A 25514-nucleotide genomic window follows, 5' to 3' on the forward strand; every position below is an offset into this window, starting at 1 on the left:
TGGCTGATTGACTAGCTGGCTGGCTTGTTGATGAATGACGAAGTGACTGGCTGAGTGGGTGACTGACTGGCTAGATGGATAGATGGTTGAACGAGTGACTGACTGGCTGAGTAACTACCTCCATGACTGGCTGGTTGACTGAGTGACTATATAGCCGGCTGAGTGAATGGTTGGCCGGGTAACTGACTGACTGGTTGAGTAACTAGCTCTATGACTGGCTGGTTGACTGAGTGACTATATAGCCGGCTGAGTGAATGGTTGGCAGGGTAATTGACTGACTGGTTTGACTGACTGACTGGCTGACTGACTGGCTGGCTGACTGAGTGGCTGGCTGAGTGGCTGGCTGGCTGGTCTGGGCAACACATGTGGACAGCGGCGGCGCGGCGGTGACAAAAGCACAGCAGCACGACCTGTAATTAGCGGTGCCGCGGCTGCCGGGCGTTTTTTCCTCCTGATTTACGAGGTGGGCTAATTTTTTCGCTCTCTCCTTTTTTACAGGGCGAGAACGAAGCAAGAAGGTGCAGCAAGAAAAGAAGGAGAGAGGAGGAGAGAAGGCGGGGGATAAAGAGGAGAGAGAGGGAGGGAAAGAGGAAACCGGAGAGGAAACACGATAAGAGGCACAGCGGAAAGAGGAGGTAAGAAGGGCGAGGAAGTGTAAAGAGCCTTGTGAAAAAGAAGTCAAGAGGAACAAAGGGTGATACTTATCTGGCCGAGGAGATCGTATGAAGATTAGTATATAGTCGTGGTAGTAGTAGTAGTAGTAGTAGTAGTAATTGTTGTTGTATGTTATTTTTCATTTTCGTTATCATCCTGGTATTAGTGTTGTTGTTGTTGTTGTTGTTGTTGTGTGGTATTTTTCGTCTTCGTCATCATCATCGTGTTAGTGTTTTGTTGTTGTTTTTGTTGTTATTGTTGTAGTAAAAGTATATTATCTTTCGTCTATATATCTTTATCGTGGTAGTTCTTGTTGTTGTTGTTGATGTTGTGGTATTTTTCGTCTTCGTCATCATCATCGTGTTAGTGTTTTGTTGTTGTTTTTGTTGTTATTGTTGTAGTAAAAGTATGTTATCTTTCGTCTTCCATATCTTTATCGTGGTAGTTCTTGCTGTTGTTGTTGTCCTCATCATTGTTGCTGTTGTATATTCACTATTTTCTATGACTTCAGAACACCAATTGAGTTATAATGTCCGTATCTCCCACACTTCTCGCTCTTAAAGGTTCTGTTGTAGCTGCGAACGAATCAGCTGCTAGCCATTCTCTCCTCACTCGTTGATACAGATGTTGCAGTGATAATGGCTGCGGACGTCAAGAGAGGGAGAGGCAGACTAATTAAAATGCAATCGTTCATGCTGTAATTCCACCCTGCCTTCCCAACACGCGTGAAATACACCAATTATATGTAAATGTGGCTGAACCCGTATGTTGAGGGTACACACACACACACACACACACACACACACACACACACACACACACACACACACACGATCCTAAGCTCTTCACCAGGTCTTCCTCGTCCTTCCCTCCTTCCCTTCTCCTCCTCGTCTTTCTTCTCCTCCCCGTCCGTCCTTCTTCCTTCCTGTCTGTCTGTCTGTGCGTACCCTCCCCCCCCCCTCCCCTCCCGCCTCCCCTCGAACAATTAACTGTGTCATAACTCCCTCCCGCCTTGTCATGGAGCGAGGGAGGAAATGAGAGAGGTCCTGTAGCATGTAATGGGTAAACACTGTCCCCTCCACCCCCTCCCCCCTCCCCCCCTTTCCCCCGTCACTAGAGCACCGCTGCCAGGCACTCTGTCACTCGCTCTCTCTCTCCCCGCTTGTCTTGCCACGCGGCCGTCCGCCAAACACACACCGTGACGCGACGTGCCTGCCTTGCCTTGCCTGGATCTTGCCTCGCTCTACACACGCCAGCGTTGCCAAATTATCGTACTCAGTGCATTGCATTTTCGTAGTTTCTGACCGATAACTAGCAAAAAAAAAAAAGCGAAACCCATCAATATTTTACAGTTTTAGCGCTAACTTTAATTTGCTACCGTTATTGGTGTGGTTACGACGGTCTTGGAGCCTAAATATGATAAATGCAGAGTACGACAATTTGGCAACGCTGACACACACACACACACACACACACACACACACAAGACCTATATATTTCACATACGTTCCCACCATATACAAACGTTGCTGAAGCTCTATGGCAGGGCTACTCAACTTGCGGCCCGGGGTTCGATTCCTGACCTTCTGATTATTGTAGCTGGACCCCGGAAAAAATATAACTAAATAACATGAATGTCTTGACGATGGATTCTTGCAAGTGTATTTCCTAGACTGACGAAATACACTTGCAAGAATTCATCGCCAGGACCTTCATGGTATATTTAACTATATTTTTCTACTCCTAGAGCCCAGTCAGTGCCCAGCTGCAGTGTTTACCCGGACCTCTGCATTTATTTGAACTTGTCTAACTGGACTTTTGCTCATAATAGTAGCCCCGATGTAGGGTATAGTGAATCTTCCTCATTATTCTCATTCATAGGCCGGTTAGTTCTCGCTGTGATGCATGAGTTTTTATTTATCTTTTTTATTTGTGTAGTAAAGAAAGCAGCTGAAAGACAAAAAAAAAAGAAGATAAGAACAACAACGAGAACAAGAACAACAACAACAACACAAACAAAAACAAAAACATCAACATCAACATCAGCAACAACATCAACATCATCATCATCAACAACAACAACAACAACAGCAACAACAACCATCACTTCATCTCAGTTCCGGAAACACACACACACAACCTAAACCTGCTTAAGCTTAATTCGTCCCTGCCTGCTGTGAATCATTTCTTTCCCGTGTCAGCTGTGATAAAAACAACTTCTTCGACCACGTGAGTTATTTCTGGCTAGCTCGTGGGGGCAAGGAAAGGAAGGGAAGGGGAGGGAAGAGAAGAGAATGGAGGGAAGGGAAGGGAAAGGAAGGGACGGGAAGTGATGGGAAGGGAAGGGAAGGGAAGGGAGGATGCATGTTTATGTTTAGTAAAAGATCTTGAGTAGGAAGTGCCAATGGGCTTAGGAAGTGAAGTAGCAGGAGGAGGAGGAGGAGGAAGAAGAAGAAGAAAATGTAGAGAGTGAGAGAGGTAAAAGTGAAGTTGAAAAAGGTCTCCGGTAAATGATTATGTTAACGTATGCGCAGGGAAAGAAGGGATTGATGGAGAAAGGGAGGAAGGTAAAGAGAAAGAGAGGGAAAATAGGAGGCAGGCAAGGGGAGGAAAACTATAAGAGGGAGAGGGAGAAAAAAGCGGAGTTGAAAAAGCTCTCCAGTAAATGAATGTTGTAATGTATGCGAGGAGGGGAAAGGAGGGATGGATGGGGGAAAAAGGAAAGACTGAAGGAAGGAAGGAAGAAAGAAAAGGTTTGAATAAGGAAAGTAAAAAAAGGGAGAGGGAGAGAAAAGTACCCGTCTGTCTATTTGTCTGTCTGAAAATTAACTTGGAAATGTAGAGAAAATATGGAAAGAGAGAGAGAGAGAGAGAGAGAGAGAGAGAGAGAGAGAGAGAGAGAGAGAGAGAGAGAGAGAGAGAGAGAGTGGAAAAGAAGAAGAACGTTAATGTTTATGAGAGAGAGAGAGAGAGAGAGAGAGAGAGAGAGAGAGAGAGTCACCACTTAGACCGCTCCCTTGATGGCCGTTGACGCTTGTGATGTTATCGGAGTCGTCGCGCCACATTCGTCGTCGAGGAGGAGGAAGAGGAGGAGGAGGAGGAGGAGAAGGAGAAGGAGGAGGAGGAGGAGGAGAAGTAGGAGGAGGAGGAGATGGACCGCACCTGTCTTAAGGCCCAACTCTCCTCTTCCCTCGTCCTCCTCCTCCTCCAACTTCTCCTCGTTCTCCAACTCCTCCTCCTCCTCCTCCTCCTCTCTCATCCCCGTTTTTGCACGTTTTAACCTCCTCTTCCTCCTCCACCTCCTCCACCTCCTCCTCCACCTCCCCTGTTGTTTATGAGACGTGACGCTTACTCGAGTCTTCCATCCTCCTCCTCCTCCTCCTCCTCCTCCCGTCAACTTTTATACCTCATGGATATCCACCGTCATCATCATCATCATCATCATTATCTTCACCCTTTCCCCTCCTTTCCGCTACTCGACTCTTCTTTCGCCATTTTCCTTCTTCTCTCTCTTCTCTCATCTCCTCATCTTTCTCCTCTTTTTCTCTACTCTCCTTTCATCTCCCCATTTTCCTTCTCTCTCTTCTCTCATCTCCTCATCTTTCTCCTCTTTTTCTCTACTCTCCTTTCATCTCCCCATTTTCCTTCTCTCCAACTTCATTCCTCTTCTTCCTTTCTCCTCTTCCTTAATTTATTCTTTTCCACTCGTTTATCATCATCCCTCCTTCCCTTGTCTTTTTTGCTCTTCTTTTCCTCCTCTCAGTTTTCCTCTTCTCGTCTCGTTTCTTATCTCTTACTCACCGTCCCTCCTCCTCTTTATGGCTTTTTTCCTCTTTTTTTTTCCTCCTCTTAATTTTCCTTCTCTCGACGCTTCTCTGATCTTTTCTTCACCATTCTCCCTTTTCTTTTCTTTCTTGCTCTTCTTTTCCTCTACTCAGTTTTCCTCCGCTCCCCTCTCCTCTTCGTTTTCCTCTCAGCATCTCTCCACATTTTTCTGCTCGATCCACTCCTCCAAGTTCTGCTCTTCCTTCACCTCTCTTAGAACCAAAGTAAATAAACTAAGTCTTATAACCTCCTCCTCCTCCTCCTCCTCCTCCTCCTCCTCCTCCTCCTCCTCCTCCTCCTCTGGTACTGGTGTTAACTGTTTACTTGAGATGTCAGCGGGTAATGATTTGTGTGTGTGTGTGTGTGTGTGTGTGTGTAGGGTGAAGGATGTATAGACCACGTGGTATTAAATACTTTATTATTTCAATGATTATAATTTAGCATGCAAGTGAAAAAAACAACGTTCTCTCTCTCTCTCTCTCTCTCTCTCTCTCTCTCTCTCTCTCTCTCTCTCTCTCTCTCTCTCTCTCTCTCTCTCTCTCTCTCTCTCTCACACACACACACACACACACACACACACACACACACACACACACACACGGAAAACGCGTTATGTACACGCTTCACGCAAGGCTCACGCAAGAACATCATAATCCTATACTCTGTACATATGGAGAGAGAGAGAGAGAGAGAGAGAGAGAGAGAGGGGGGGATAGTATTTGTAGTAGTAGTAGTAGTAGTAGTAGTAGTAGTAGTAGTAGTAGTAGTAACAACAGCAGCATAATAATAATGGGGTATAGGTATCCAGAGTTTCGTGTCGAGGTGAAGGTGGCGGTGAAGGTGGCGGTGGTGGCGGCGGGGAAGTGTGAGTTATCTCGGGGTCATGTAGTAGTGGTGCAGGCCCTGAGCCCCGTAGTGGTAGAAGCTCTGGGCGCCCTGCAGGTTGACAGCGCCCTGGGACCCCCCGAACATGTGCCCCTGCAACACGCAAACACACAAACACTAATGCAACTCCTACACGTCATTTTTTTTTTCATTAGTTAATTTAGTCACCCATGAACTTTCGTATAAGTATTCTCAAACGCTTTCGGCTTTCACTAACAAATTCCAAAGGCCACAACGGAGATGAGTTGGGCTTTCAGGAGTGTTTTTTTTTCTTCACATAAGAGAAAAAATACATAAAGAGTCTGCAAGAGGCCCATACGTTTATTCATTTATTCATTCATGCATTCATTCTTTCATTATCTTTGTATCTATCCATCTATTCATTCGCTTATTCATTTATTCATTCACACATTCATTCTTTCTTTATCTTTCTATCTATCCATCTATTCATTCGCTTATTCATTTATTCATTCATGCATTCATTCTTTCATTATCTTTCTATCTATCCATCTATCCATTCGCTTATTCATTTATTCATTCACGCATTCATTCTTTCATTATCTTTCTATCTATCCATCTATCCATTCGTTTATTCATTTATTCATTCACGCATTCATTCTTTCATTATCTTTCTATCGATCCATCTCTATCTCTCTATCTATCTGTCTGTCTATCTCACCTGGAAGAAGTCCTGTCCTAGGCTGGGTCTCATGAGCGAGGCGGCCATATTGGACTCGTCGCGGAAGAACGAGGAGGAGGAGGAGGCACCTGGAGCGGCGGCGCAGGCGGGGAAGGAGGCGGCGACTGAGGGGGCGGAGGGGGAAGAGGAGGAGGAGGAGGAGGACGAAGGAAAGTTCCCCCGTGCCGCCTGGAGAGCCATGGCCGCCTCCATCCGCGCCCCCACCATCGTCTCTCCCATGAACTGACTGCCCCCCGCGATCGGCCCGGCGCCCCCGCCCCCGCTGCCGCCGCCGCCGCTGCCTCCGCCTCCCCCGCCGCCGCCGCCGCCGCTGGTACTACTGCTGGTGCTGTTTGTGCCCTGGCTGTGAGGAGGAGATGGGAGCGTTAATGTGTGTGTGTGTGTGTGTGTGTGTGTGTGTGTGTGTGTGTAAGTGTGTCCTGCCACCTACCTGAAGAGCTGGGCGTGGTGGTGATGGGGGTGGTGGGGGTGGTGAGGGTGGTGGGGTTCCCGGGGGTAGGTGGATGAGGCGGCCTTGAAGCTGCAGTCACTCCGCCCTCCGTCACTCCCTCCACACGGCCCGCCTCTGCTGAAGGTGGACGAACGGGGGGGGGTGGGGGGAGTGAGGAGAGAGGGGGTAAGCGTGAGACAACAAACGGCAACAATAAAATCAACCGCTCTAACTACTATACAACCACTATGTATATATTACCAGAGATCTTGTAAATGGTATAGATGTATCGCCCCGAGGCTTCCCATTGTAATCGGCTGAAAAAGTTCCCCGATAAATGAATGTTGTAATGTATGCGAGGAGGGGAAAGGAGGGATGGACGGGGGGAAAAGGAAAGAGGGGAGGAAGGCATTAGGAAGGAAGAAAGAAAAGGTTTGAATAAGGAAAGTAAAAAAAGGGAGAGAGTGAGAGAAAAGAAAAAGCTCCCTAGTAAATGAATGTTGTAATGTATGCGAGGAGGGAAAAGGAAAGAGGGAAGGAAGGAAGGAAAGAAGGAATTAGGACGGAAGAAAGAAAAGGTTTGAATAAGGAAAGTAGAAAAGGGGAGACGGGGAGAGAATGTAATCAGTGCATGGAGAGGGTTGGAGTTTTCATGTTCACAAAGGAGGAAGGGAGAATCTTCAACACTTCTGTCTGGGGGCGCCACCGTCAACCGATTACATTTTCCCCCAGGAGCCGCCGTGAGTGGTTCATCCTAACATTTACATAATCTCCCTTCATATACGTATCGGACTTTAGACCATAGAAACAGACCAGTAAGACCACAGTACCTAGCAGTGAGTTGGTGCTGCGGGGTCTTGGGTGGTGTGGGCGGCGCGGCGTGGGTGTGGGCTGCCGGGGGGAGGGTGACGCCCATGCCCACGCCCGCACAGTAGCCGCCGCCCCCACCCATCAGGCCGCTGCGGGTGGGGGCAAGGGGGTGAATCATTACAACCATATTATTCCATTCTCTCTCTCTCTCTCTCTCTCTCTCTCTCTCTCTCTCTCTCTCTCTCTCTCTCTCGTCTGTTTAATTTTTCATCCAGTTAACTGTTCTCAATTTTTTTTATTTTATACAGCTTGACATTTTTTTCTTTTTTTTTCGTTTCTCCTGTTCAAATTTCTCTTATTTTTCACATTTCCATTTTTTCACCTTTTTCTCATAATCGATTTTGGCTTTTCTTGTTTTTTTCTAATGATTAATCTCAGTCTGTTTCCTTCCCCGTTTCATAACAGTACATTTATTTCCTTGTTTACTTATGTTGCCTTGTTTTATTTATCTGTTTTCCCCTCTCGTTTACACACACTCCCTTTACAAGCTTTCCTATTCTGTTTTCTCTTTTACCTTAATTCGTGGTATTGACTTTTTTCTTATTAAACTCTAACTTTTAACTCCTATATAATCGTTTCTTATCCCTAGAACAGCAAAATATCATCAATTCTCATCCCATACATCGCTCTCTATAAATACATAATCAGCTTTCATCCCATACATCGCTTTCTATAAATACGTAATCAGTTTTCATCCCATACATCGTTTTCTATAAATACAGCATCAGTTTTCATCCCTTGCATCACCTTCTATCCTTCCTTCCCCATTCACAACTCCTGTTCATCTTTTTCACTTACCTTTGCACGCGGTAGGGCAGAGAGGGCGGCCCTGCGTCTCCCTCCATCAGGCTCGTGAGGGTCTTGGGGGGCTTGCGGCGGCGGGGCTGATACTGGAGGGGCGGAAAGAGGAGGAGAGGGAGGATGGAGGGGATGGGGGCAGAGACGGGACGGAAGAAGAGTGGTTGAGTGAGTGATGTGGTTGGTATGCAGTTCATGTTTGTGTTCCTCGTAATACTAACACTGAGAGATGCTTTTCGATGATGATTTTGTCCGGGAAATCTGATATCCGCTGCGTCCTTTGTTGAGATGTAATGCAAGTCTTTAGATAACTTATTCTGATAATTCTCTTAGATGTGTTGCTTAAATATGCCGGAAAAATGTGAATATTGGCTATTGCCGGACCGAATAATGTAAGCATCTGTGATTATTTTTTTAACAGTAAAGGGCAAAAAAAAAAAAAAGGAAACAATAATGTAAAAAAAAGCCTGCAAATCACTGCTCCTATAAAAAGAGTTCAGAGGAGTGGCCAAAAGAGAGGTCAATTTCGGGAGGAGAGGTGTCCTGATACGCTCCTCTTGAAAGAGTTCAAGTTATAGGCAGGAGGAAATACGGATGAAGGAAGATTGTTCCAAAGTTTACGAGCGTGAGGGATGAAAGAGTGAAGATGCTGGTTAACTCTTGCATAAGGGATTTGGACAGTATAGGGATGAGCCAGAGTTGAAAGTCGTGTGCAGCGGGGCCGCGGGAATGGGCCGTTTTCCCGGACTATAGTAATTTCCCTTTCCCAGACTTTTGTGGTTCTCGGAAATATGCTCCCCACTTATTAGTCCGGGAAATCGAGGATAGATTGTTCTGTATTATTAGGTAGATCATTTGATAAAGAAATAGATAGATAAAAAAGATAACACTACTTCTTGGTCTGAAAATTTGTATATATGGTGTCAGGTGGTCACACATATTACAACTAGAGGAAAACAATGCATTAAAAGATAGATGTTTTGTTGAAGAAGCAGATAGATGAAGAAATAACACAACTACCTGGAGGAAATAGGTTATGAAGGCTTCAGGTATTTAAGAAAAGAGAAAGCATTATATTACTAGATAGACCGATTGTTGATATAAAGAAAGAGATTGGTAAAGTGATGAATGAGTATATAGGTATAGATAAGGAAATATAGGTGATAGATTGATGGGTTGATTGGTTGATGAATAAAGATAGATAAACAGAGAGAGGGAAAGATAGATAGGTTGACAGATGTATAGATTGATGTATAGAGTAAATTAATTGTACAGAGAGGGAAATAAGAGCCGAGAAACGAGTGAAAGAAGCTGAATGGAGAGAGAGAGAGGAAGGAAGGAAGAAAGGAAGGAAATAAAACATGGATTACGAGGGACAGGAGGGAGATAGAGAGAGAGGAAGAGGAGGAACTAGGGAAGAGACTGCATGGAGGGAAGAAGGAAGGAAGAGAGAGAGAGGAAGAGGAGGAACTAGGGAAGAGGCAGGAGGGAGCGAGGAAGGGAGAGATGGTATGTTGAGAAACTGAAGGACGGAAAAAGTGAGAATGAGTGACTGCTTGGAGGAATCGGTGAAAGGTGGAAAGGTGGAGCAGCGAGCGTGAAAGGAGTGCATGGAGGAAGTGAAAGAAAGTTGGAGGGTTGGAAAGCTGAAAAAAACAAGCTAATACGAACAAGATGAGAAGTGGGAGGAGCATAGGACTGAGGAATGAATGAATGAATGAAGGAAGGAAGGAAGGAATTAGGAGAAGTGAGTGTGTGAGATACATAGGGATAAGTTATAATAAAGCAATGCGTTGTTTGTGGAAGGGAGAGATAAATACAGAAAGAAAGTGATAGAAAAAAGTATTATGTAAACGATTAAGAAATATATAGGTAGGCGGGCGACGTGAAGGAGAGATACAGAGATATAACTTGTTAGTATATTGTTTTGAGAGGTAGGAAAATAAGTACAAAAAAAAGGGAGTGATAGAAAAAAAAATTATATAAACGATTAAGAAATATATAGGTAGGAGGGCGATGTGAATGAGAGATACAGAGATATAAGTTGTTAGATAGTATATTGTTTTGAGAGGTAGGAAAATAAGTACAGAAAAAAATGGAGTGATAGAAGAAAAAATATGTAAACGATTAAGGGAGAAACGATTTTGTAAGAAAGTTGGTGAGCGAGTGAGTGAGCTAATAAGTGAGTGAGAGATGCGAAAGAAAAGGTGCAAATGGTCATGGAAAAGGCGAGAGGGAGAAATGAGTGAGTAGTGAGTGAATGAGTGATATGAAAGAAACTAACTAACTAACTAACTCACTTTGTAGTCCGGGTGATCTCTCTTATGTTGCGTTCTCAGCCTCTCCGCTTCCTCCACAAAGGGCTGCTTCTCCTCCTCGCTCAGAACCCTACAGGTGACGCGCGGAAGGATAACAGACAAGGCGGGAATAAGCGACGAATTTGAAGGGTGACATGGAACTAAATAACCATACACCTGCATCCACCCACACCCGCCAAGCTTATAGTACATCCACATCCACACCCGCCAACCAACACCCTGCATGGTATAACACTCGCTTGGCTATATTCCAAGCTTTCCCTCACTAAGATATGTCCATTATTATTACCAACTCAAAAAAAAAAAGTGTCTAAACTGTCCTTCGCCGAGTGGTCAGCGTGCGGGCGTGGTGATCCTGTGGACCCAGGATCGAATCCCATCGGCTGATTTTTCAAACTATCGCCGAGTGGCGAAAGATCACCCACACGCTGCCCAGATTTTCAATCAACCCTAACTTCAGCGCGGGGGCTTCGTGGTGCAGTGGTTAGCACACTCGGCTCACAACCGAGAGAGCCCGGGTTCGACTCCCGGGCGGAGTGGAAAAATTTGGGCGGCTTTTCCGATACCCTACTCCCCTGTCCACCCAGCAGTGAATGGGTACCAGGTATTAATCGGGGGTTGTGTCCCGTCTCCTGGGATCTGTTCCCTTCTATAATTCCTTCCCCTCCTGCACATGTCTCTCTCTGGCATATGACCACAGATGTTGCGCCGACTAAACGAAACTTTCCAACTTTCCCTAACTTCAGCGACTTCGTTCAAGAGGAGCACCGGGGGGCAGCATGGGCCAAGCAAGAGTCATATACCACGGCAGCCACTATAAATAAAATTCGCCTGCGCCACGAAAGGGCTGGGGTCGTCGAAGAGACCCCTGAAGAAAGCCTACCGGCGTTATAGGCAGTCACCTCAAAAAAAAAAAAAAAAAAAAAGGCGGTATACCACGCTCTTCAATATATATGTAATTTATTACCAACTCAAAAACCACCGACAGTTTCTAAACGTTTTTCATCTTTGTGAAAATTCTTATACTTTACTTCCAATTACTTTTTGACCTGTTTGCGCTATACCATTATTAACCCACAAGAGTCGGTCATAGGGAGCTCGTATTGGAAGCGGGATTTGGCTTATATATATACGGATACTCTTGAAACTTATATCACAGGGAATGGCTTACGGAGAACTTGTAACAACTGGGAACAGCACCTGCATATTTACCTCCCCCATTCTCTCCCTCATAGAGTTTCTCATCTCCACTCTTTATACCTATTCTTCCATCTCTCACCCTCAGCCTACAGAGAACGCCAACCCTCCGAACCCTCTCGTAACTACCTCACAACACCCAGTCCTTATCACCTCCATACTTTTATACTTTTCCCATGCAGGGTCTTAGAGAATAAAGCATGCACCAGATATCCTTATAACCATGTAACAAGCATATATAACCATCTCATACCACATATTCTCCCTCCCCTCCACACTTTACCCAGGGTCATAGAGAGAGAGAGAAAGCATCAACCGTCCATATAGTTCCGTAACATCCAGAGCCGTAGAAAGTGAAAGTTGGTCATATCTAACCAACTCATAACATGCATTCCTTCTCCCCCGTCTTTTAAAACTTCTACAGCACCAGATATCCCTGTAACTTCATAACTACCACCCATACAATTTCTCTCTCTCTCTCTCTCTCTCTCTCTCTCTCTCTCTCTCTCTCTCTCTCTCTCTCTCTCTCTCTCTCTCTCTCTCTCTCCCCCCCCCCCCCCTCGACGCAGCCTCACCTCCACAGTCCACACTTTGTCCATCGTCTTTTAAAACTCCTACAGCACCAGATATCCTTGTAACTTCATAACTACTACCAATACAATTTCTCTCTCCCTCTCTCCCTTCCACACAGCCTCACCTCCACACTTTGCCCAGCGTCTTGGAGAGCTCGGCGTTGTGCAGCTGCGGGTACTGGTCAGCCAGACGCCGCCTCGCCGCCTGGGCCCACACCATAAAGGCGTTCATGGGCCGCTTGATGTGTGCGCGGTGCTTGAGCGAGGACTTCTGCGTCATGGGCAGCATCGTCCAGTCGTAACCTGCTTGTGAGTCATACAGGAGGGGGGAGGGGAGTTAATTGCGTTCACACCTGGAGGTTTATTAGCCGTCATTTATCACCTGGATATATACGTGATTGCCACCTGTGTGTGTGTGTGTGTGTGTGTGTGTGTGTGTGTGTGTGTGTGTGTGTGTGTGTGTGTGTGTAATTGCCAACTGTTTTTTTTTTATTATTATTCGTGCATCATTCATTCATTCATTCATTCAGTATCATTTGTATGTTTGCTCTTCCTTCATCACCTGTTCGTTCGTTCATCACAACCACCCGTTCAGCCATTCATCCATCACCATCACTACCCGTTCTTTCATTCATCCACCAGCAGCCGTTCATCCATCTCTCTCATTACCCTCGTACAATCTAGAGAGGCCCTGGATGCCACCCTTTCCCCTCCCCTCTATACTGGCTCGATCAGATTATATTACCATTTTGTATTTTCTCTTGCTCGCCTGTCTCCTCCTACCCTCGATGCCCCGCGCCACCGACATAACGATCGAGAGTCACATTGATACCCAGCGCATGAATCGTCCGTGCTCGCTTAACGATAGTGAGTGATCTTTAGCGAACACACACTATTGTTATTGAAGGCAGGACCCCACAGTCTCATTCTTGTCAAAGGAATATAAGAAGAAAGCGAAGTGGGATAATGGGTAATGGTATAGCAACAAGGGAAAGAGGTAATACAATTGTCTCTAGAAGTGTTCAATTGTATGGTTTAGGTTCGTTACTTGTTCTGATGTGTGTAGCTACTAAGTTTATGGTTACTGAGTTTATAGTTACGCCGTCTATAGTTACTGAGGGTATAAAAATAAGGTGCCCGATAAACAATTCCTATACATACGTGGTGCAGACTTTTTTTATTTTTTTAAGGGTACAGCAAGAAGTGGAAGAGGGTTTAATGGGGAAGGCACTACAACAGCAGGGAGAAGATAACATAGACAGTATAGGAGTGTGCCGTTGTATGGTATAGCTTCGTTAATTATTTATATATGAATGTGCGTTGCAATTTTTTTCCAATCAAGGGAATAGCATGAAGAGGAATTGGATGAATGGAAAAGGTACAGCAACGGGAGGGAAAGGAAAAACAGTAGGAGTGTAAAGGAAAAGGTATACAGTTAGGGGTGGAGGAAAGGCAATAGAAGTGTAATGGAAAACGTGCTACAGAGGGGAAGAGGAAAGACTGTAGAGGAGAGTAATGAAAAAGATACAGTTGGGGGAAGAGGAAAAGACAGTATACAGGAGAGTAATGAAAAAGATACAGTTGGGGGAAGAGGAAAGACTGTAGAGGAGAGTAATGAAAAAGATACAGTTGGGGGAAGAGGAAAGACCATAGAGGAGAGTAATGAAAAAGATACAGTTGGGGGAAGAGGAAAAGACAGTATACAGGAGAGCAATGAAAAAGATACAGTTGGGGGAAGAGGAAAAGACAGTATACAGGAGAGTAATGAAAAAGATACAGTTGGGGGAAGAGGAAAGACTGTAGAGGAGAGTAATGAAAAAGATACAGTTGGGGGAAGAGGAAAGACTGTAGAGGAGAGTAATGAAAAAGATACAGTTGGGGGAAGAGGAAAAGACAGTATACAGGAGAGTAATGAAAAAGATACAGTTGGGGGAAGAGGAAAAGACAGTATACAGGAGAGTAATGAAAAAGATACAGTTGGGGGAAGAGGAAAAGACAGTATACAGGAGAGCAATGAAAAAGATACAGTTGGGGGAAAAGGTAATGCAGTGTAGGAGTGTATAATTGTATGTTGTATGGAGGTTCGTTAACTGTACTGATGTAGGGATTGTTTAGTGGGCACCTTATTTTTTTACCCTCAGTAACTATAGACGGCGTAACTATAAACTCAGTAACCATAAACTTAGTAGATACCGCATTCTTACCTATACCACCTGGCCGCCGACTCCTCCCGCCACCACCTGAGCCTCAATTGATTACCTCCACCTGCGCATTCAGACACCAACACCTTCATCACCCACGGCCACCCGCAACTACCTTCGATCGGCAATGCATAACAACACACGCCGTAACCTAAAACCTAATCGATCATATAAAAGTTGTAGTATCTTCAGGTCACTATCCTCAAACATTTCGGGTCTTTTTGAATAGAAGTTGTGTTAGTATTCCCATGGGTATTTTAACGAGTCTAGTGATTATTTGACAAGGAAGGGTTTCTTGGAGGTTGTTGTGTTTGTATTTCCATGGTGGGTAGTTTTATAAGCCTAGTGATATTTTGACAGCAAGGGCTACCGTAGTGATTGTGTTAGTATTTCCAGGGGTAGTCTTATGAACCTATAGTGATAGTTTGACAAGGAGAGGGTTTTGTAGAGGTTGTTGTAGGCATTTCCATGGTGTGTAATTTTATGAGCCTACCTATAGTTTGACAAGGAAGACTTTCGTAGAGGTTGTGTTAGTATTTCTATTGATAGTTTTACGAGCCTATAGTGATAATTTGACAAGGCTCCTTCACCATGAACGTAAAAAGAAACTCATGATAACCCGAGTAATCTCCTTTGTTGTGGGCTTCGGGAATATGTGTTATGAGAGCCGAAAGCGTTTAAGATATACGGAGAAGACGCAATGTGTATCCGTAGAGAGACTGTACGTATTGGTTTTATTGATACAGAGCGAAGGGTTATCGTTCCAACCAACACCGTCATCGTCCCTTATACCCTGACCCGCCGCCCCTCCGTCAGTCCCTCCGTCAGGCCTTTTTTTAGTCGCCCTTCCCTCCCCGCAGCGGCCACACCTGGAGTTTGGGCGGACGGACTCTGTTAGGTATTCCCCGCGAGGTATTTGTTTGGATGTGAACACGCCCGCCCGCCCGCACGCCCACCCTGAATCTCTCTCTCTCTCTCTCTCTCTCTCTCTCTCTCTCTCTCTCTCTCTCTCTCTCTCTCTCTGTTAATTAATGTTCTCTCTATATATTTTTTTAATCGTATGGTTAATTGTCGTATTCCAGTTCGATATATATATATTTTTTTTTTGATAGTGTAGTTTTCTTTATTGTAATGTTTGGTTGAATTTTATTGGGTGTGGGGACAGAGAGAGAAAGAGAGAGAAAGAACGAAAGAGAGGAAGAAAGAGAAAGAAAGAATGAAAGAAAGGAGAAAAGGAGAAAGAAGGCAAGAAGGAAAGAAAGAAGGAAAAGAAAAGAAGAAAGAAAGAAAGAAAGGAAGGAAAAAGGGAGAAAGAAGGCAAGAAGGAAAGAAAGAAGGAAAAGAAAAGAAGAAAAAAGAAAGAAAGGAAAAAGGGAGAAAGAAGGCAAGAAGGAAAGAAAGAAGGAAAAGAAAAGAAGAAAGAAAGAAAGAAAGGAAAAAGGGAGAAAGAAGGCAAGAAGGAAAGAAAAAAGGAAAAGAAAAGAAAAAAGAAAAGAAAAAAGGAGAAAGAAGGCAAGAAGGAAAGAAAGAAGGAAAAGAAAAGAAGAAAGAAAGAAAGAAAGAAAGGAAAAAGGGAGAAAGAAGGCAAGAAGGAAAGAAAGAAGGAAAAGAAAAGAAAAAAAAGGAAGAAAGAAAGACAAGAGAGACAAGTTACCCTGAGACACGATGATAAATTAGAAGCAGTACCAAATCAACAACAACAAAAAAAGAAACTGAAACGTCCGCCAAGAAAGTATTAAACAAAAGGAAGACGAGCCACAAGGGAAGGGCGAGTAAAAACGGCCTCTGACGCTCCTCGGTGTAGACAGAAGCGACAGGCCTGACAGCAATTATTTGAAGACACGTCCGCCTGTCCGCCCCGAGCCTCCTCCTGCCACCCACCCCCGCCCCTCCTCAGCCGCCCTCTCCCGCCCCCGTCCCGCACACAACACACGCCCTGCCGGATCAGAGGTCAGCGCCGCGGGGTTAATAGGTGACTTAAGGGCTTGTGTAAAGTGAGGAGGAAGTGAGAGCGAGGCATCAGCGGGGCGGGATAAACACCGTCAGGATCACAGCGGCCGCGGGAGGGTTGGCGCGGTGACGGCGGGGTTTTTGCGGCGATGGGTGACAAGTGTTTAAGGCGCGGTCACCCTCACTCTGCGCCCCGGGTTAATATTGCGGGCCATACCACTCTCCTCCCCTCCCTCTGCCCCACTTTGACGGCTGGCGATGAAAAAGAATATTAATAGATGGTGTTTAAGCCGCAGTTAAACAGTGACCAAACTCGGGAGCCCAAACAAACACGTAGCTCCGGTCTTGGCGCCTCCTACCCTCCGACGCCCCTTCTCCGCCCCGCCGCCTCGCCCGCCGCTGTCACCGCCACACCGCCGCCTCTATCGTCCCCGCACGTCACACGGACCACACAAATCACCTCCTATCGTCACGAGCAATCATCGGTGGTCCGTTCCCTGGCTGTTGACTAGGCCACACGTGTACTGTCTCCGCTGCCTCCACCTCCGTTACCGCCATGCACCGCTTAACTTAGAGAGGTACAGAAAACTTATGAAACACCGCCAGGAGTATAATAAATGAATGTTCAGCTCGAGTTAGTGCCTGAGTATTACGTGTTGGTGTTATTTAGGCGTCCGTTATGTTAGTTGTTGTGTGTTGGGCTTTCGAGCGTCCAGAAGCAGTTATCGAGAAGCCATTACAGCGATTTTATTATTATTATTATTATTATTATTATTATTATTATTATTATTATTATTATTATTATTATTATTATTATCATTCATTTTTTTACAACAAAGGAGACAGCTCAAGGGCACAAAAAAAGGAAACAATAATAAAAAAAGCCCGCTACTCGCTGCTCCTAAAAAGAATCCAAAGAGGTGGCCGAAAATTTAGCGATGCAGCACTTGACTTCCAACGCAAATTAGTGAGAGTAGGTTATAGGTATACTCGCACTCTCTCTCATCATCACCATCATCATTATCATCATCACTCGAACCTATAGCTCATTTCACACATACGCAGGTTGGTTCTCTATGTAAGATGTCTCACAACCCGCCCAAGGACTGCAGTATACGACCAGAGTGTCTTTCCGTCTTGGTTAATATACTCTCAGGTTTAGCGACAACTCCCATCCTAGCTTACCACGTAGCTGAGTATATATTGATAATTAATTAGTTGAGTTCCGCATCATATTCGTTAATCATAAAATAACTGGCTAATCATTATTTCGACGATTTTCAGTTTTTTTGGCTTAATCACTTTTTCCATAATATGACGCACATTTTTAAAAGGGGGTGAGTGTTTAAGATTATCCTAAACATTTATGCCGCATTGAAAATTGAGATAGTGTATATTTTTTCGATCTCCCAAAAGTAAAAAAATTATAGGTATATATAGTTTGTTTATGAAGGTGACGATGTTCTTTAATCATCCATCCGAAACTGACCTCTCTTTTGGCTACTCTTTACTTTTATCTTTTAGAGGGGCGGCGAGTAACTGGCTTTTTTTTTTTTTTTTTTTTTTGCCGTTTTCACAATCCATACAGAGGCTTCCTGCAATGCTATTTTTATGACTGGATCTTTTTCGCTTGCACTGACCGAAAGAACAGAGTCAGTCTTATATGACAGGGCTACTCAACTGTTATGAGCAAAGGTCCAGGTAGACAAGTTCAAATGTATGCAGAGATCCGGATAAGATGTAAAAAAAAAAATCCTGTTCTGGTCGCCCTGGGTCTTCAGTCATGCCCAATTGTATTTATCCGTCACCTCTTTATCTTTTTTTTTCTTCCAGTCCTCTCATGCAACACTGATTAACGCACCGCCTACCTGACTTAACATGACCTGACGTGGCCTGACCTGACCCAACATGTTCAGCTTTCGTATTCACTCCATATTTTATCTTTACAACAATGGAAGCAGCTCAAGGACATGTAAACAAAACGAAAAAAAAAAAAAGCGCTAAGCTTCATCATACAACAGAACTGGCACCAAAACACCTTTATAAAGACAGCTTATTTTCTTTTTACTTAATATGGGGTTAATGAAGAATCTACACAACTTGTTCTACTCAACCTAATAACGATGCTATTGACGCAAAGGAAGACCAATTATTATTCAAGTTATCTCTGTGATGTATACTTGTGGAGCACAGAAAAAAATAGGCAAAAGACAGGAAAAAAGTAGTCGACCCGAGGCTCCATGAGTAGAAAAATATATTTAGAAAACATGAAGGTCCTGGCGATGGATTCTTCAAGTGTATTTCCTCGACTGACTGTTTATAGGGCCAACAGTCAGTCGAGGAAAAAGACTTGCAAGAATCCATCGCCAGGAAATTCATGTTTTTAATTATATTTTTCTATATCCCCGGAGCCTGCATGGGGTCCAATTATAATACTAATCCGGATCTCTGCATACATTTGAACTTGTCTAACCGGACCTTCGCTCATAACAGTTGAGTAGCCCTGTCATATAAGACCGACTCTGTCCTTTCGGTCAGTGCAAGCGAAAAAGATCCAGTCATAAAAATAATATTGCAGGAAGCCTCTGTGTATATACGGTATTAGATTGTGAAGTGTAAAAAAAAAACAAGTGATTGACTGATAGTGATAGATGCGAGTGTTTGATTGGGTGATGTAATTGATGGATAGATTAGTGGGATATATTGAAAGATTAATGTGATAGATAGATTGATAAATTGATACATGTGATTGGTGGACTGATAAATTATGATGACTGATAAATTATAAAAAAAAATAGTACAATGTGGACAGGAATATAAATGTGAAGCTCATGGAGGAGTAATTTTGTGTGTTAATATTGGGTTAACGATGGATCTACACAACTTGTTATACTCAACATAATCGTGAATCTATTGACGTAAAAGGAGGACTAATTATTATTTAAGTTATCTCTGTGGTGTATAAATTGCGGAGTACAGAAAAAAATATACAAAAGACAGAAAAAAATAGTCGATCTTCGAACGCACAATGATGAGTAAAATAGCGGTGAATGAATGAAAAAAAAAGAAAAAAGTTTTGATAAGTAAAAAAATAAGTAAAAAATAAACCGTCTTGATAAGTAAATATAAGGAAATAAATAGATGTCTTGATAAGTAAAAATTAAGTAAAAAAAATAAACTCTTGATAAGTTAAAAAAAATAAATAAACTGTCTTAACACACACAAATTACTCCTCCATGAGCTTGACATTTACATTCCTGTCCTCTCAGAAGGTTCGGATTCACACCGCGGGCCGCCAGTTGAGCAGCCTTGTTATATGAGAAAAGCTGGTGACGACGCTTCCCACATTGAACTAAGGGTTAACTCGCATCACGCCTGACCCTCGCCTCACAGATAAGGCCCCTTTCACAATGCTGCAAAACATGCTCTCATTCGGCCTTCCGCGAGCCTTAACACACACACACATATATACGAATACGACTTACACCCATTTATTTAGATATGTATGTATATGTGTGTATGTATGTGTGTATGTATGTATTGTTCAAGAGTAACAAAAGCAGGAAACAAAAGAGCCAGATGTATGTATCGGGTAGGCCTGTTCTGCTGTTATACTTTAAGCAAGGAATGTAGGGAGAACGCCACGAATATACAGCAAGGAGGTACACGCGATTTTTTTACAACAAACAAAAGCGGCTCGAGGGCAAAACAAACTGACAAGAAAATAAAGCAAAGCACTGGTCCTACAAACACAAGGCAGGAGGAGTTACGAGTGATTAATAAGAGGAAAAAAATGTTCCCGTAAAAAGCTGCGTAAACGTAAAGAATTGGAGAGAATAAATATAATGCTCGGACAAAATTCAGTGGGAAAGATTTGGCGGCAGGAAAAAAAATCTGGCGGAGAATTAAAAAAAACATCGCAAAACTAAAATTGTCGTTCTTAATTGATAAAAAAAAAAAAAAACGACACGGCATAAAAATGGGACTAAAGTTTGCAAGATAAAGATGAAAACTCCTCCACTCCTTCAAATGCACCTCACCAAAATGACTTTCAGCTCCTTTACTCTAAATAAATAAATGAATAAATATAAATAAATAAATAAACAAACAAACAAACAAATCACTAGGATCATATTGCAGGTTAATAATGGAGCTGTCATGTGTGTGTGTGTGTGTGTGTGTGTGTGTGTGTGTGTGTGTGTGTGTGAAATTCACCACGGCCTTATCACGAGTTGGACTCGCTTTCGCCAGCAGGTACCCTCCCGACACGAGCAAGTGCATGCTCATTATCGTCGATCTCTGGGTACTGCCAGGACCATGGAGGTAATAAAGGGGCCAGGACCTCACACACCACACACCCCATCCCCCTTGCTCAAGGGGGGACAGTAACCACTCCTAGTCAACGGAAAAGAATCCGGCCACACACACACACACTTGAGTGTGTGTGTGTGTGTGTGTGTGTGTGTGTGTGTGTGTGTGTGTGTGTGTGTGTATAATATTATGTGTACGTCGGTACATTCATGTATTCTTCTATCTCCTCTTCGTCTTCTCCCCTCTCCCTTCTCTCCTCTTCTGCCTACCCTCCCTCTCTTCCTGTATGTGTGTGGATGTTAAGGTTGGATGACTCACCCTCCAGAAGTTTTGATACAGCGTCATCCAGGCCGCCGTGCTTCCCCTGGCCGAGGCTGGGCACGGACGAGGACGAGGACGAGGGCGGGGCCGAGGAGGAGGCGGGATCGCTGGCCATGGTCGTCGGCTGCTGAGGGAAGGGAAGGCGAGAGGGGAAGAAAAGGTAACGTCAGGTAGATTAATTAACGTAGCGATGGGGCTTGGGGTTCGCTATCAATGTTGCTTTTCATTGTTTTCCTTTCGTAGTGTTGGTGACGTTGGTGTTGGTGTTCAGTGGTGTTGGTGATTGTGGTAGTGTTGATGGTGTGTGTATAGTGGTGGTGGTGGTGGTGGTGTTTATTGTCTAGTGGTGATGGTGTAGTGCAGTGATTCTCAACCAGGGGTAAATTTACGGAAAAAAATTAAATGGCATGAGGTAAATGACTGCAATAATTGTTAAAGAATTATTTTTTTGTGTGTGTGTGTGATATGAATGGCCTGTATAATTTCTCTCTGTGTAAAAGTATATTAGTATATTGTGTGCAAAAGGTAAATAATAGATATGCTTTCCTTTCTTCTAATTTTCTGTACCTTTATGATGGCAATGCAGTTTTTGTATGGGAGTAAGGCGGTGAACAGTGAGATAGACCAGGCCGAGGGGGTGAATTATGGAGGAAAGGTTGAGAAGCCCTGGTGGAGTGTATAAAGAGGTGGTGGTGGTGATTATGGTGGTGTTTACTGTTTAGTGTTGGTGGTGTTTGTGGAGGTGTATAGTAGTGGTGGTGGTGGTGGTGGTGAAGGGTTGGGTCCTTTGTTATGCTGATGGTGCGGTTGTTGTTTTCTCGTCGTCTTAGTTTTGTTTCTCGTTTCTCGTGTTTTTCTCGTGTTGGTGGATCATTGAAACACTTGCATAATTTTGTTGGTGGTAGTGTAGTTTTGATGGTTAGTAGTAGTAGTAGTAATAGTAGTAGTAGTAGTAGTAGTAGTAGTAGTAGTAGTAGTAGTAGTAGTAGTAGTAGTAAATAAGTAAAAATCAGGGCATAAGCTACAGCTGCGCGTGGCCTCGGTGCTCATCTTCGTCGCATTGGCTCTTGAGCTTGTGGTGTGTAAGAACGCATTACCCCGGAACGCAGGGCAAGAGTGATATATGTGGGTTACCAGAAATATACAGGTAGTAATGGAAGTAGTATAATTATTGTGATTATTATTATTTAAATTCCTCTTCGTATTATTATTATTTTTATTATTATTATTATTATTATTATTAGTAGTAGTAGTAGTAGTAGTAGTAGTAGTAGTAGTAGTAGTAGTAGTAGCGGTAATTAAAATAATGCGGAAGAAGTGTGTGTGTGTGTGTGTGTGTGTGTGTGTGTGTGTGTGTGTGTGTGTGTGTGTGTGTGTGTGTGTGTGCACGCCACAATAAGGTTGCTTTTCTCACACATTCTCCACATTGAAAAATTTACAGGATTCCACATTACACTTCATAGACACACGTCACTAATGTAAGCCAGTCTGGCCTCACATGGCTAAAGTTTGTCGTTTGTTCTGCAGTGTTTTGTATCTAATGTGACTTTAAAAAAAAAAAAAAAAGTCGGATGCATACACAAACATTTTTCTCACGTGATACATATTTCCAAGTTTCCTTTCTTCGTGAGTATTTCTTCCACTTCTCTCACTCACACATTTTCTCCGATTTCCACTCACTTTACCTTCTCGATTCTCAACTTTACAAAACTCCTCGGTCGCTTCATTTGGTATACAGACGAGTGGACGTTTCACCGCCACACCGTCCCGCATCACCGTCACTGCAACACACACTAGGCCCTCGGAGGCTCGGCTGGACGCGGCACTGTACTCTTTTCTGAACATGCTCGGGACGGCTCATGGCTCCCGTATAGTCGTGGAAAGGCGTCCCATTGATTTTTTTCTCCATTCCTGCGCCTGTATGCGTGTTGACTGCTCGGCGGCCAACCTTGTTTTGAGGGAGGACTTAACGGGTCGCCGGGGGAGACAAAGGGCCACACAGGCGGGTTATTGATGTGGTTTTGGGACCATAATGCGCGCCTCCAGCAAGGTGATCCGACAAGTGATGTTCGTGATAAGCCATCTTCCCCGCGGCCACCAATCTTCGCCGACAATCACACCACACACGCCACAGACACAGCCTCCTCGCACCCACCGCACTTATCTATCACCAGATCTCGCGCGTCTCTCTCTCACTGGGAAATCGGGGAAATCTCTATCGCCCCGAGGGTAAAACGCTTCTTTGTGGCGCTGTCTCAATGGCGGGGTTTGTGGCGTCGCCGAGGGGCACGCCGCTCCCGCCACAACAGCGCCCCAATATACCTGCCTGTCGGGTAAATACGGCAAGGTTGTGTGCGCTGATTACGGCGGAGAATACCTTACTGTGTGGGGAGAACACGGGGCGCGCTCTTGTGGGGGCGACGCAGGGGTGGGGAGGGGCGGGGAAGGCACAGACACGCTCGCCCACTGGAACAGCCGCCCTCGTCAATCCCTCCCCCGCCCTCCCGTGCCCGCCTCACGCCCAGGTGTCCCGCGAAGTGAGGCTGATTGTTCCCCGCGGTGAGTTATGTCTACGTTTATCTCCTGCTGGGCGATGCATCAAGCTGAAGCCCCCGATGCTGTCACCAGATTAGAGGAAAGAGACGCAAAATATGGACGAGACCGATCTTGGCAGGCGGCTGTGGCGGATCGGCTGACAAAAAGAACGTGGGGGAGATGGCGGGGGAGGAGCCGGGCGCCCGTGGGAGGAGTTACGGCTCGTGGCCACGCCCAGGCGACTCCCCGCGACGCCGCAAGCTCCCCGCTGCTTCACACAGGTTTGCGGCGCCTCCATTGTCCTGTCAGGAGAAGAGGGGGAGTATGCAAGTCCTCCCGAGTGCTATCACGACGACTGCACGAGTGGTGAGGGCCGCGAGGAGGGCAGCGCGGCCATGTTGCGGCGACGGCTGAGGGGAAGGCAGGCTGGAAGACGGACTGCAGCAATGGTTGGTGTTCCAGGACTCATGTCGGTATTATAAGACTTTCGCTTCTCACATCAACTATTCCTAAATGTCAAAGAGGGGGTCAGTCGGGTTCTAATGAGTGTTTCTTCAGGTTCACGGTACAGAAGAAGAGCCAAACTTCCACCAGGGTCATAAAACTACTCCTGGAAATGCCCACAACCCCTACGAAAGCCTTATCAAATGTGGGGCCGAAGTGTTTCAGGGTCATAAAACTACTCCTGGAAATGCCCACAACTCCTACGAAAGCCTTGTCAAATATGTGTTCTTGGGCGGCGAAATGTCTTATAATACAACCCTTAGATGGGCCGTATTACTAAACATTTCATCGCCCAAGTTCACCTATTTGACAAGGCTCTCGTGCGAGTTTGGGGCATTTCCAGGAGTAGTTTTATGGCCCTGGTGGTACTTTGATCCTTCTTCTGTACCATGAGCCTGAAGAAGCGCTCATTCGAACCCGATTGATCCCTTCTTTAACCTTTAGAAATAGCTGATTTGAAAAGCGAGTGTCTTATAATACCGACCATGCTCTCAAACACTTCGGGGCCTCCACACCCACATTTGATAAGGCTTTCGTAGGGGTTGTGGGTATTTTCACGGGTAATTTTATAAGCCTAGTGATAGTAGGACGAGGCTTCTGCACTGTGAACGTGGAAAACACTCATGAGGACCCGAGTAATCTCCTTCATGGCCTTGGGAAAGAGTGGTTGTGGGAAGCAGAAGCGTCTCTGGATCGTGTGGCAGAACAGAGACACCGCTTCTAAGGTTCTTGAAGACGGTCAACACGAGTCATGTCATTAGTCGAAGTCCATGACACTGGTGCACTGGAGTCTCCGCGTCGTCTACGTGATCCTGTGTGTGCCCATTCATCACCAAGGCATCAAGGTACTGTGCCCGTCTTGAAATTAGTCCTTTAGGTGGTTGTAGAAGAAAAAGACATACCTGTAATAACCCACCACACGAAATTAGTCTTATAGGTGGTTGTAGAAGAAAAAGACTTAAACCTGTAATAACCTACCACACGACTCAATTTAACGGCCGTATTATTAAACATTTCAGCGCCCAAGCACACATATCTGACAAGGCTTTCTTTCGTGTAGGAGTTTTGGGCATATCCAGGGGCAGTTTTATGGCCTTTCTGGTATAGTGTGCATGACCATTCTCTTGTGCCATGAACCTACAAGTACACTAATTAAAACGTGATTGATCTCCTTTTCGTCCTTTGGAAATAGCTGATGTGAAGGTTGGAAGCGTCTGACAATACCGATCGACCTATAGGAACCAGAAATGTGCCGCGGCATCTGATAAACTGAAAAATTCTTTGCCTCATTCTCAAACTTATCGACATGCACCTCAGTGGAATAGTAATGTGAGGGTTGGAAGCGTCTGACAATACCGGCCTATAGGAACCAGAAATGTGTTCCGTTGTCTAAAAAGCCTGTCGTAGAAATTGCTGAGATTTTCATGGAGTGCGTTGTGATCG

The 25514-nt window shown here is 44.7% G+C and overlaps 1 protein-coding gene across 4 annotated transcripts; it reads right to left on the bottom strand.

Annotated features, from left to right (window-relative positions):
* Window positions 1-4961: 4961 nt before the first annotated feature.
* Window positions 4962-23513, bottom strand: LOC126998494 (transcription factor SOX-8-like). 4 transcript variants are annotated; one of them, XM_050860231.1, is made up of 9 exons: window positions 22718-23401; window positions 21030-21156; window positions 12375-12552; window positions 10463-10550; window positions 8163-8254; window positions 7325-7453; window positions 6495-6632; window positions 6044-6407; window positions 4962-5457 (listed from the first exon to the last, which is right to left on the bottom strand). In XM_050860231.1, exons 1-9 carry the CDS (start codon window positions 22757-22759, stop codon window positions 5350-5352), a joined length of 1266 nt encoding a protein of 421 aa, XP_050716188.1. In that variant the 5' UTR covers window positions 22760-23401; the 3' UTR covers window positions 4962-5349. The 4 variants fall into 4 exon arrangements, with proteins under 4 accessions (XP_050716188.1, XP_050716186.1, XP_050716189.1 ...); XM_050860229.1 differs by having other exon boundaries at window positions 21030-21159; XM_050860232.1 differs by lacking the exon at window positions 22718-23401 and adding an exon at window positions 23410-23513 and having other exon boundaries at window positions 4965-5457; window positions 21030-21159.
* Window positions 23514-25514: the final 2001 nt, after the last annotated feature.

Source organism: Eriocheir sinensis, chromosome 14, assembly GCF_024679095.1.
Source record: "Eriocheir sinensis breed Jianghai 21 chromosome 14, ASM2467909v1, whole genome shotgun sequence".
In the NCBI taxonomy this organism is placed as follows: Eukaryota; Metazoa; Arthropoda; class Malacostraca; order Decapoda; family Varunidae; genus Eriocheir; species Eriocheir sinensis.